At 40.7% G+C, this 13,929-nt stretch overlaps 1 protein-coding gene across 2 annotated transcripts in view; it reads right to left on the bottom strand.

The window, feature by feature from the left end:
- ATP8A2 (ATPase phospholipid transporting 8A2) overlaps positions 1-13,929 on the bottom strand; it is a 281,480-nt gene that overhangs the window by 28,665 nt on the left and 238,886 nt on the right. For both annotated transcript variants that reach the window (XM_042839218.1, XM_042839220.1), the window contains exon 34: positions 1,752-1,840. In XM_042839218.1, coding sequence (XP_042695152.1) covers positions 1,752-1,840 — 89 coding nt within the window. The remainder of the gene's footprint in view (positions 1-1,751; positions 1,841-13,929) is intronic.

Raw genomic sequence — 13,929 nt, 5'->3', positions numbered from 1 at the left:
GAGCCTGCTTCAGCCTGGTTTGTTTTACAATTCTTTAGCCATTTTTGCCAAGAACTGATAAGAACAGAGGACAAGTGCAGGACACTGAACTATCACAGAAACATTTGAAAAACTGAAGCACAGTCTTGGACACCAAAATATATCTTTGATTCCTGATGACGCAAACAGTTCAGCTCCTATTTGGCTTGAATCACAGGAGTACTTCTGAGCATGTAATTTTAAATAATGCCTGACACAGCAGTAGGACCTGTTACACTACATGAGTTCTAAGATCTTTTCAGTTTTAAAAACCAGCTCATTGACACAGCTAACTTAAGTATCCAAATTTAGCCTCATTTTGGGCTCAGCTTTACAGTTCTTAAATTATTTTCAATTGAAGAAATTTAATGAATGTAACAAAAAACCCTCTAGTGTGCAAAACCATTAAATCACAGTTTGACCTTAACATAAATTTTATATTATGGTTCTTAGATTCAATTTTAGCTGCGTAGCTCATGAAAATTAAGCTGATGAAGAAAATGGGAAAGCATACAATACGTATCTACTGATTGGCAGATTTGCCAAGCAAAATTAGTTTAATTTAATCATGCCATCAGCCCCAAGGGAAGAAAAAAAATCAGATTTTCAGATGCATGTATATTACCTGACTTACCCCGTATGCTGGAGCTTGAAATGTACCCATGTTTGGCAAACATTCTGGGGTTTTTTTGGTGGTTTTTTTTTTTTTTTTTTTTTTTTTTTTGTATTTCTCCCTAGAACAGAGCCTTCCTTGACTGATCAACAGCTCATTGCGGGATGAAGCTTCCACTTTGGGCCTTCGTGACAAAGTGACATGCTAGTCTGCATTCTCTTCTTCTGCCTCTTCATGGCAGCTGGGACCTCAATTTTTTCCTGACTTAGAAAGGGTTGGGTCCTTGTATCAGGTTATAAAGCCCAGCACTGCCTTCAGATGAGAGAAAGGGCAATGCTTTCTTTGTTGCTCTTCTAACACAATGAGAATGTGATTACCAAGTTACTTCTAGCTGTTCAGAATCCAAAAAAAATCTCATCAATTAGGCTAAAGAAAAACATTTACAAATCACAACACACCAACAAATCATCAAAAACATCTTGGTTGTTAAACAGACTTCCAAAGGAAAGAATGAAAGCTGTGGGTCATAAGATGCTTAAAAAGCAAGTGGAACACCAGAAATGCTCCCTGAAAAGTATGCTTCTGCATTTCAATTGCCATGATAGAGAAGCTCCTTCTCTTTAAACCAGAATTACTGAAATTGTTTAAGTTCTGCAGATTTTTGAAACTAGAGAGTTTTGAGAGGATCTGGAGATTACACAGAGCTGTATTTCACAGGGCTTGTTCCTCTTTTCCGGGCAGGGAAGAAGTTGCTAAAACTGAATACAGTGTTCTGTGAGTACTGTTCTCCTCTCAGTTCAATCTTCAAATACCCACTGCCGAGTGAACCTAAAAAGCAGCAACTGGAAACTGGAACAAGGTAAGGACAGGAGTACTGCATTTTTATGTTCTACGTGACCTCAGTCAAACCAAACAAAATATTGGCTCCCTTTTAGAATAGGACATCTCTGAGGTCTGAATTCAATTTGTTTACATACAGGGTAGACAATGTAAATAATCAAGAGAGATATCTTTGTTACTCAGTGAAGGCTGCCTCCCTCGGATTGGTACAGGATGAACTGGACAACATGAGCATGTAGAATAATTTCCAGAACTCAGAGAAGACAGGTTCAGGACTTACGCTGTCCATGCCACATCTTTCACAAGGCACACAGTGGGCACGAGAAATAACCCAAACCAGAAGTAGCCACATCTCAGCACCATTCCAGCCTACAAAGAAAACAAACAAATTATGAGCATTTTCAAGACATCACATGTTAAGCAGTTGATTTTAGGGAAAAAGTAGAGGGATGGCAACAAACAGCAACTGTGATTGGGATGACGTTGAAATCTGTGGGGGTAAGAAAAGAGGCGGAAGTCTCAACAACTCTTAACTGAAATTAGGCCTATAACTGAGAAACAACAGCAGCGTTTCTCACTAGGATCATTCCTCATGTTCCCACATTTCCTTGCTCTTTTCAAAAATTTTGCGTTTAGATCAAATCCTCTGCTGCTATTGATTTTTTGATCCAAGCAGACATTTTGACTCACGGAGAAGTGCACCATAAAAGTTAGGTTTTTAATTTTAATAAGTCTTTTCTGCTTTTTGCTTACTCTTTCTACCCTACTGCTTCAGATCTCTGAGCAGCATCAAACAAAAACATACAAACCAAGATGTCTCACTAAAATGTTTCACTCATATTGCACTTAAATACAGTACTTCCTGTTCAAACTACTGCTGTCTGAAACCCGGGGGAAGAGGATTCACTCCTGTCTCTGTAAATGGCTTTTTTTACAAACAAAGAGCTCCAAGTTTATATTTGCATTTCCTACACTGTTGCAATGCTTGAAGAGAAAACTTGGTAGGACTTGAGAAAGGAGATACGCACAAACTCTGTAGGTTCCAGCATACAGGCAGAGCTGTGGAACCAAGTTGAAACATAGCACTATTTATTGGACTTGCTATTTCAGGTCATTTATTTAGGGGTCTCTCTAGAACCTTTTATAGATAAATTAACGGTAAAACCTGGTTTGACACACAGGAGACTGGAAACAACCTCACCACCTCCTGCATGCATGTGTGAACATACATACACACCTCCCATGAGAATCGTTTAATTTCTCTGCTACACCAGTAAAGAGTATTTTTCTATTGTAATGAATTGTGTGCAGAGCACAAGTAAAACACGGGCTGAAAGGTGTCAACAGCATTTCCAGCAGCTAGCCACACCTTGCTCTCTTGCTGCTTGTGAATGACGCCATGTACCTTACCCAAAACCTTGGCTTCTCAGTATCTTTATGCCACATACAATGTCCACAGGTGTACCTACAGATGTCTGTGTGCATCTGTAGCCAAGGGCAGGAAGGCATATACCCATGGACTCTGAAGTGAAGCAGCTGTCTCCTGCTGACACGCAGACTGAGATGGTTTGGTTGTGCCTCACTTGCAGCACACAAGGGAACAGCAGCCCATAGCACTGAGATGTCAGGAAATTTTATAGACAAGCACAAAGCTGAACTACAGAACATGAAATTGAACACATGACTTCTAGCCCTTGAAATAGACAGTGAGGAGATGATTTGTAGCTACATACTTCATTAAGACAAAGGCATCTGATCACAACAGAAGGAATTCCGCCACACAGTACAGGGGGGCTTAAAACCCAGAACAACCACCACACTGCAGAGCCAGGACAGCACTTGTTGCACCCAGCATTTCCTCCCAGTGTCACTCCCTATTTAGAGTCATCCACCTCTCTGCTCAGCCACATTTAGCCAGCAGCAGCTTGTCCTTGAATTGCTAAGTACTGAAGACTTCCAAAAGCATTTTTCACTTCTGAATGTACAGTCTTCCATGCTGCGGCTGGACCGACAGGTCAGTGGTAAATCTTGTACCGAGACCAAGAATGAACCAGACTGTGCTAAAACATTTATGGACACTGCCACCCACATGGACAGTCAGCAAACAAATTCCAGTCTGAGAATCAGCTTGTAGTTATTTGTGATCCCTCATGCCTACTTTCACATGAGAATGCCAGAAGCATACCGTCAGTTTTGATCTATGCTTACTTAAGCAAAGGATGGGCAGGAGTAAGAGGGAAAATCTCAACTTGTTAGCCAAGGAGCTGAACTACAGTAAGTCAGTGGCAAAATATGATGAGATTCACACTTGTGCTTTGCTTTTCTTCAGCTGTGACCCTGCAGGCGTAAGCAGCTTAATCACATCAGCATTTGCACTGACCATCCTTCCATGCTTCTGCTAATAAAGAAGAGAAAAGGACCAGGGTATTAATCATACATGCATTTTCTGGCATTTTTGCTCCAAGTACTTTACATTCTACCTCTTGCTTTCCTAGCTGAAATAAACTGAATGTTCTTTTAAAGCACAGAACAATCCAACTTTGTGTTCACCAGGAACTGAAATGCTACTTTTTCTCATGTTGTCAGCTCAATTGATGGCTATGAGCTTGGACATTTTGCACCTTAAGCCCCCTGCACTAAGGAAGCTCAAGTCATAAACTGTTTACCTGCAACTATACATTTTACATCAGCATCAGCCTGTTGGCAAACTGCACCACAACAGTAAAACCATCTATCTCACCCCTTCAGACACTGACATTACTGCTGGCAAGCTTTTTTCCACACAGCATGCTCACCTGCATTCCTGAGCTCACCTGCACTGTTTCTGCCCATTTGTTTTCAGTTTCTGCATGCAGTTGTGTGCCTGTTCCACTGCAGGACAGCAACTGGTTTGCCTTGCACACAGACCTGAATGCTGTCCCGGCCCCAGCAGGGTTACACCATCTGCTCACACAACCACAGCTCCTCAGCAGAGGAATCCCTGGAAACCACCTAACGTAGGCACATCCATAGACAGCATTTTTAGGATGTTTTCCAACTGGGTTATGAACTGAAGCTATACTGAGAAGACATATATATTGCATCAAAGCCTTCTCCAGACTTCGCAGCTGTTCCCATGCCTCCCTGCAGTTGTTCAGCTATTCATGATGGCAGTGTAGCCTGGTCTGCAATGTGTCTTCAAGGAAACACTGCACCTTCATGCCCAGCCCCAAGGAGTGACAGCCTTCAGCTATCAGGCATCTCCTCCAGATAAGAAAAGCAGAGATGCTAAATAGGAACCACCACCTTCGAAAAAAATGTACACATATATTTATTTATGCTTCTGTATTTAAAGAAGGCCACAGTGAAGCTGTTTTTTTAAACAAACTCAAAATTCGACCAGTTCTGTCATCACGCAGGCCCCATGATGTGCAACTAAGCCATTTTTAGACTCTTCTGGCATAAACACTAGTGACTAGCACACTCAAAGCCAACTACCAGAAGCCATTTATCACACAGCATCCATGAAACCCTCAAAGCTAATGCAGATCCTCCTGCTGAAGACACCGCAGCTTAAACTGCTTCCTTCCAAACACTTGGGAAGCTGTTGCAGAGAGACAGCTCATTTGAGACTAGGGGTAACATCTGTTAAAATGGAAGAATGAGAACAACAAAATAAGGAAAAATTTACCTCCAGTTATTTCACAGATTCAGCAAATAATCTAGGTCTTAACACCGTTAGCCAGTTGCAAAGCTGCTTTTTGAGGGGGGGTACCTTTTCAAAAGTCTTTTAAACACAACAACAACAAAAAAAGTGACAGTATTGGCCAACATGAATAACTAGAAAGATCTGCTCTGCATCACTACTATTTTAGAAATATATTTTAGACTAAGCGGTGTTTCGTTTTTTCTTTGTTTTTAAATCAAGGACTAGCTTTACTGAAGCATATCAATTCCGTTGTTTCAAAAATATCTATTTTACTATTCTATCTTAGTATGCAAATAAACATTATTCATAGATTTACTCTCCTGCCAATAGGTGGTGCCACCAATTTCAACAATTCCTTCCAGTGAGAATAATAATGCCAGGAAGTGCTCAGGTGTGGGAAGACATTCTGATTGTTTTTGTATTCTTATCACTACGTGGTTAGGAAACAACTGGGGACCAGTAAACGATTCAGACAACGCAAACAAGGATCACAAGCATCTCAGATCATTCAAGAAAAGTGAGATAAAATATAAAGTCACATTCTAAATAATAAAATTTGTTATTGCTTCATTTCCTCAGATGCCCATGCATCCTATTTCTGATTAAAAATGGACAGCAAAAGCATAGCTTCACCATGAAAACAGCTGGTTTTGTATTTATAGTGCAACAAGAATTATTACTGGAATTGTGCCTAGATCCTATTCATAACTGTCTCCACGAGACATGGATAAGGATCCAATAAGCTGCTCAATTTCAGTCTCATATTCATGGAAATGCCAGCATCCCATTTGGGATCCAAATCCAATCTGCTGTCAACTGGGCACCTGCACAATCATAGGCAGATTACTTTTGGTCCCCACTAGTCAAACATGGAAGACAGCGTACCACCGTTTTCGGCAGCTACTAGTAGAGGAGATGGGGAAAAGAGGGCCAAGTGATGATTGGGATGAGTATCCATATCATGAAAATGATAATGAAACTCTCCTATAAACAACGGATGAATTTACATACTTGGTAGACCATTACCCAAATATGCTTTCCCTTACAGAACATGCAGTTTCTGCATGTTCTGGATCCTGTTAAGACCAAGCGTTTCAGTGCCAGCATAGGTCAGTTTGCTATTTTTTTCAAAAAGATCTGTAAGTTTAATCATGAAAGAGCAAAAATATTAAATGCTTATCAAGCAAACAGTTGAATTAATCTTAATGAGACATCAGACTCGCCACAGGTTAACACTGCAAGTGCGTGCTATACAAACAGCTCAAAGTTGGTGTCATTTTCATAAATTATTCTCAAGACATAAAGTAGCAATGGTTTCACCCACTTAAATGATAAGAGAGCAATTGTTAGATTTAGCCAAAACCTCCTACTACTCCTCTTAGCTTATGTGACAATCACTATGCTATTAAATCATACAAAACACACAAATTGTTATAATTACCATATTATACAGCAAGATAAAGTGTTACTAATCTAAGACCCACCTTAAAGACCATATACATTAAGACCCAAGTGCAGAGAGATGACATGGTTTGCCCATGGCCACACAAATCAATTGCAGAGCTGGCAGATTGCCCAAGTCCCTCAATTAAATTGTCCTACACAGAGACTGAGCCTACCGGAGCCTGTGTATGAAATACAATCAACAGCCAAGAATGCAGTCTCAAGGATTTTCCCTCTGCATGTTGGAACATAATATAGCCTCAACATGAGTCGGTGCTTAAGAACCTTTTCCCCCACTATAATTGTAGCCTGCTCCAGGCTGGACAGGTTTACTAGATTCAGGGCTGACAGGTGTGATGAACAGATTTACTGGCACCCTCCTCAACAAGCATCTTGAAATGTACCTAGAGAATACCTTACTTTGGGTCAGTGGCAAAGTGTTAAAAAAATGAGGCATAAGAATTTGATTTCCTCTCCTGTTTACACCACTGGGACAGGGATACCTCGAATAAAATCAGCACAGCTCTACTCCTGAAAGGCTGGCTGGATATTTCCATGTCTGAAATAAAGATGTGCAATGTTTTCCATAATGTAAGAGTTTTCATTCTAAAATGACTCAGATGAAAACAATGACCTCACTGGCTGGCTGGGTTTAACACAGTGACACATTGGTCCAGTCTCAAACCTATTTCCTCCCTCTTCCAGTCTCCACTCATACAGCCATTTCCCCTTGAGAGTGGTAAAAGAAGCACAGAAAAATCAGATACTTCTTTCAGATATTTTTCTCTTTTTTTTTTTTTTTTTTTTAAATTTTGCCAGTCATAGAATCACAGAATGGCTTGGGCTGGAAAGGACCTTAAAGATCACCCATTTCCAACCCCCATGCCATGAGGCTGGTTGGCACCCACCAAGTCAAGCTGCCCAGAGCCTGGTCCAACCTGGCCTTGAGCACCTCCAGGGCTGGTGCATCCACAGCTTCTCTGGGCAGACTGTGCCAGTGCTTCACCACACTCTGAGTAAAAAAAATTCTAACATCTAATATAAACTTCCCCTTTTTTTAGTTTAAAGCCATTCCCCCTTGTCCTATAACTACATGTCTGTTTAAAAAGTTGGTTTCCCTCCCGCTTGTAAGCAGGAAGTACTGGAAGGCAACAACGAGGTCTCTCCCCAAAGCCTTCTCTTCTCCAGGCTGAAGAAGCCAAGCTCCTTCAACCTTTCATCACAGGAGAAACGGTCCGGTCTTTTGATCATCTTCGTAGCCCTCCTCTGGACCCTCTCCAACAGCTCTGCATCCCCCCAGGCTGGGGGCCCCAGATCTGGATGCAGCACTCCAGATGGGGCCTCACAGTGCAGAGTAGAGGGGTCCACAACCCTCTCCCTGCTGGCTACCCCTCTTTTGATGCAGCCCAGGATACTTCCAGGCAGCAAGAACACTGCTGGCTCATGTCCAGCTTTTCACCCACTAGGACCTTCATATCCTTCTCCACAGGGCTGCTCTCAATGAGTACTTCTCCCAATCTGTACTCCTATCTGGGATTGCCTCAACTCAACTAAAACATCTTGCCCTTGGACTTGTTAAATCTCATACTTAAAACCATATGGAAGACTAGAATAAGAAACTTATCCACTAGCTAGTTTTCATGCCATACCAATCAAGCCTATTGGTAATTTTAATTTAAAGCCTGGATATAAACGTAGAGGGGGAAGATAAGAGTAGTATTGTGAACATAAAGAAAAATGCCAGTGCTATCACAAAGACATATACTTCGTATTCCTAGTAAAGCCCAAGATATTTTGGGATTTAGGCCTCCGGAAAGAAGTTTTTCATTAAAGAAGTTGCTTGGTGCAATGGTTAAAAGAAAGTATGAAAATACAGACGAAAGCACCTAATACCCCAGGAAAACAGAATCACAGCAACAACGATAAATTACTCTTTTCAACAATCATGATTAGAAAATTTCAGGAACTGGCAATACAATGCTACAATACCAAAGCTTTCACACACATTCACATTATCTTGGAGAAACTAGTTGGAGTTACAACACTCCTGGAACACAGTGAAATCCTCAGAACTTCTACTCCCTTTCATTTTCTGTTAGGAACTGATTTTCCATAATGGAAAAATACAACAAGTTACCAACATCTTCTTGTTCTACTTCTTAATGTAATTAACAGAAATTACTATTTGAAAAATATATGAAATACACATTAATATATCATTAGGCAACTGTGTCTCAAAGGGTGTTAATAAGCTCTGGTTTGTGTCAACTATGCATATACAGTTTTGCCTAAGAAAATATTACTATACCTCATTATTTAATTAGTATACAACACTACCAATTAAATAAGGCACCAGCCCATGTTACTTTCCATTATTACTCTGATAGTAGAAAATTAAGGAAATTAATCAGATAGTGTTTTAATTTGACTTTATGGTTCACTGGCAATGTAAACTCTGATGTAGTTTTATGCAGCCTGTCATTTCTTTTTTCATTATTGATTATGTTAAACTCAACAATAATGCAAACAAATGCTTCCTCAGAGTCATCTGGAGAAGACTAGTGGTTAAAAACATGTAGTAAAATCATGTTCCATATAAGCATCAGTGGCTTCCTGAAATTTTGTTAGGAAGCACAGAGCTCATTAACGAAAGAACTTCCTCCTTAAAATGGATGAAATACCTCAGTAAATCTTCAGGTAAACAGTACTGGGGACTAATTTTACTTCCTGGTTTAAAAAATCAAAATAAAAAAATTAATTCTATGTTGGTCCGAGCTCCCCCAGCACAAATTAAAAGTTTCTGAGTAAGGAGTTCTTGTACACCATGAATACCTTGAAGAAAACTAAATCTGGTTCAGATGGTGCTGTGAATGGCACCCATGATTTACCTTCTCTCACTTGAGTCGAGTTTGATAGTACCCTAAGTCATAAAACCATCCGGGTTTTCTTAGATGATGCAAATTAGACAGCTGTGCAGCACAATATAACCTTCTTTTGTAGCAGATTAAGCTCAGCTTCCGCTTGAGGACCTGGAAGAGCAGGCCCATGGGTGGCTCCCTGCCAAGGCTGGAACTATAAGACCTTTAAGGTCCCTTCCAACCCAATCCATTCTACGATTCTATGTGTGGTAGCCGGTCCTGCTACTCCAACTGAGTACTTGCTCTACTTACTCTACTGAGCCGAAATAAAATCAATATCCAAGTGTGCATGGTGTGAAAGCCAGAACTTTTTCAGAATATTTGCAGTTTTTCTTTCCTTCCCCCCTCAAATTAAACACAGGCACAAATACAAAGAACTTAATGTAAATTGAAGCAGTAACCTTGATAGACCTGAGAGTGAAACAGCTTGTCTTGTTCACTGTTCCATGCACTTCAGCACAAACTTTTACTCTGCATATAAAAATGAATTTATATCTTACATTATGTTTCATCTTTTTGAAGTCATGCTCAGCATATAACCACTCTTGTTTGGTGCCTGTAACTTTTCCTGTGCAGGTTTTAATAGTAACCACTCTTGTATGGTAGCTGCCCTTATTTAATAACTGTTCCTTTATCATGAAAGCTGCAGGGGAAAAAAATTAAATTTTACAGAACCCACCTTTGAATTTAAAGCTCCAAGGGAATAATTATGTTTAGCAGAATCTGTTGCTTGCCAGTGAAGATATAAGATATTTGTACTACCTGCCAAGTTACACGTACCAAAAAAGAGTCAGAACCTCAAATTTCCTGGCTTTGTGTATTGAAATTTTCCAACTGTGCTACTGCACCAACACTGGTTCCCTCGCACAAAATGCGTTTGTTCCAAGATACGCCCTCCCCTCCGCTATTAGCAAAGCAGCATCCCTGAGTAAAAAGACAATCAAAAGCAGCAAAAAGGTTATGTTCAGGAAACTCAGTGTTATTTCACATACTATTTTACAGCATGAATTTGAGCATGTATCCTAACCTCAGAGAAAATGCCAAAATACAGTGCACCTCACTGCTTTTCAAATTTTTATTTTTTAAAATGCTTAAGTAGTGTACTGTAAAAAAACATTTTATAATAGAGAAAATGGTATTTGATGCTATCTATCTCACATAATTGTTATACATATATTTTAATATATGCATACTTTGAAGTCTGCATTTATTCCACTTCCGTTGTTTTCCCATTTACTGTGAAATATTTTCGTGCTTTTGTAGAACACCTCAAAAAGGCAAATAGAGAAAGAGAACAACTCACATTAATTATGCTACAATACTGAATATTTCAGCTAATTATAATAAGGCATCTATCCATTTGCCTGGATCAGCTAAAAGATTTCATCTTCTGAGTGAAGCTGTTGACTAAAACTCATGTTCTACAGCATATATATAGCAAAGACCTGCAATGATCAGTGCCAAAACTTCCATCGAAATCAGTCCAAATTAGATCCTGCATCTTGCCCACACATATAGCAGGTAAGCGGATTTTAGCTAGACTACTACTCTCCAGAGCCCTGATCCAGCAACTGAGATGGGGCACGTAGGCACCTGAGATAGCAGGCAGTTGCAAAATACTGTTGGAAAGTACTGTGACTTTGCATAGGATTTGCTGATGCAAAGAGTTTCAATGAATGGAAAGTGCTGTGTTTTTTGATATTTCGCTTTTAACTGTTTTCCTGATAAGGCATAAGTTTACCCTGTTCTGTCTTACATCTTGTAGATTCCTCAATAGCTCAGGATTTCCAGAAAAGGGCTGCTAACAGTATAGCAATACTCAGTCCTAATAACTGCAAAGCCCAGAACAGACCTCTTCCAGTTTTTCAAATTGGGGTGTATGTTTATAAATCAGGCTGAATTCTGACAGCAACCAATAGCAGCTGAAAGTACTTCACTTCCATGCACAGCTTTGAAAAACTACATCCTGTAAATTTAATTTTACAGATCTTTGGTTTTTATCTGTTATAGCAACGTGGAATTGCAACAGATAAGTAATTTCCCCATATCACACTTCTGTAGACAGAGCAGTTTATTAGTTCAGTGACTATGTGTTCACCTGGGATTTATCTTTGCTCAGCTACTATACTCAATGGCTGTACTTAAAACACATTCCAAACAAAGTTAGCTCCAAGTCTTTGTTACTGTCACGCTGTCTCTCTTGAAGGCCCTAAAGATGTGGGTTATTTCAGCATGACTGCAGTTCAACTTGGATCAACGGAGTCTTACCACAAAAGGGTACTACTACCCTTCATTCTCATTCACGAAGCAATTTACCTCATTGCTCAAGTACATACCACTTTTTCCCACACATGGCTTTGTTTCCTGCACAATCGCATACAAAGTACATTTGCAATCGTCTCCACCACACTGTTGCCAAACCTTGGAGATGCATCCTGTTTCTCTCTTATTGCTTTCACCCTTAACCAAAATCTTAATAGCAACAGCACAGTAGAAGATAGTAGTGATGTACATAAATTCTCTTTTCAACAGATATCTGCTCTGAACCCATCAATAGATGAATCACAGCCAGAAGGTACCTTCCTGGCCCACAGAGATGCCTTCAAAACCTCAAGGGCATGCTGTGCAATACGTGATGTCTGTGGGAGACATCACAATAAATCATCTCCACCACGAGTCTGGATCGCCTTGTGCCACCTCTGTTTTCCCACAGAGGGCTAATTTCTGAGCATGCAGTGTTGAAAAGACAAGAGCCAAATGAAGACAAGTCCCACAGGAAGCAACCCTGGATTCACAAGACATCTGCAAAACAACCACAATAACCACCAGCCCTGCTGCAAGGTGACCAGGCTCCCCTGAGAGGCGGTGCCAGGCCAGGCCTGCAGCTGCCCCACCTCCATCCAGCCATCCCCATGGAGACCCTTCGACTCAGCAAGCCACGGCTCTTCTAAGAGACCCACATTGCCAGCTACTCTGTTAGGGAGAAAGCTGTAGAAATGCGATACCTCTCGGTGCATTAGCTTTATTATATTGATTTATGCTTTCCCTTTAATTAAAAGGTACCAGGAAAACATTTGTTTTTGATTTGGATATTGAAATCCACTGAGACCTATTCCAGCAGACCTCTGAGCGTGAGTCCGGCGGGCCCTGTCTGCATCTCCGCAATGAATTACTTCCGCAACCACGCAGGCCTAAAGCCTCTCCGAAGCCTTCCCCATAATCCCCGACATCTGCTCTGCGTCCAGCCCCGGCCAACTGTGGGAATCGGCGGGGATCTGCTGTCAGCGCGGGCGCAGATGAGTAAACACGGAGCGCCTGTGTCGGCCCGCCGTGTGATTTCAGCTGAGAGCTCCGGACATGAAGCCAGTTCTCATTTAAGGCATTCGTAATGTCAAGGAAACACCTGTTAAGAAACTATCCAAAATAAATTTGCCACGAGCCTTTCAAGAAAGAAAAAAAAGGTGATTGACAGCAGCAGTACAAGATCTGGCAGCAGCACAATTCAAAGCCCCATCGCGAAGTCAGACCAATTGAACACACAAACATCACTATTTCTCATTTCGGTTAATTTTTCATTTCTCATCTTTCACGTAACACAGATACTGCTCACGCTGAGGTTTGACCTATTTTGACCCGTTTTATTTTCCCCTGGTTGCAAAAAACCTACAATGGCATGTTGTGCGTAGCTCTACAGAAACGCTCCTCTAAGGTTACATTTTAACATCACATCAGCAGCGTATCATCAGGACCAGTTTTAAAATAGCTTCTGCACAGCTAGAGAAAAAGGTGGATGGTGACATACTGCTTAAAGCCTGCCAGGCACACTATATGAAAACCAGTAATTTTGGAATTAACATTAAAATAGCAAAGGTATTGAAATTTTCCATTTAAGTGACATTAGAAAGGAAACCCAAAGGTATTTCAGGTTTTGAATACCAGAAACAACAGACACTTTTAAAAAGCTTACCAACTAGCTTTTCCACTAAAACCATTGTTTTCGGCCTTTGGGAATTCTGGAGGCCTACCCAGGCCCCCATGGGTACACACATCTGAGCAGTGAGCACACCATGGGCTGCTTACTAATGAGTCACCTATTACCAGCATGACTACTTTGGGATATTTCAAAAACACTTAACTGACTTTGGAGTACGGGTCACACCGATGTTCAAGTACAGCGAGATGAAATATTTGCAATACTTTGCATTTCTCAGCTTCTTTCAGTCCAAGGTTTTCCAGCAAGAACTATGCTGTTGGCTAATTAGGACTCTACAGTGTGCCTGTGAGATAGGAAGTTTTATTTCCCATATCACGGTTATGGAAAATGAACATTCATAGCAATTAAGCAACCATCCTGACATCACACAGTACTTCTGGGCCAAGAGCAGGTGAAGTCAGCTCCAGGCAATTTC

This window comes from Centrocercus urophasianus, unplaced genomic scaffold (assembly GCF_019232065.1).
Source record: "Centrocercus urophasianus isolate 14NV4802_14NV808 unplaced genomic scaffold, USGS_Curo_1.0 seq_9, whole genome shotgun sequence".
Classification (NCBI taxonomy): Eukaryota; Metazoa; Chordata; class Aves; order Galliformes; family Phasianidae; genus Centrocercus; species Centrocercus urophasianus.
The sequence above is the reverse complement of the archived record's forward strand: the minus strand, read 5'-3'. Positions and strand labels throughout refer to the sequence as shown.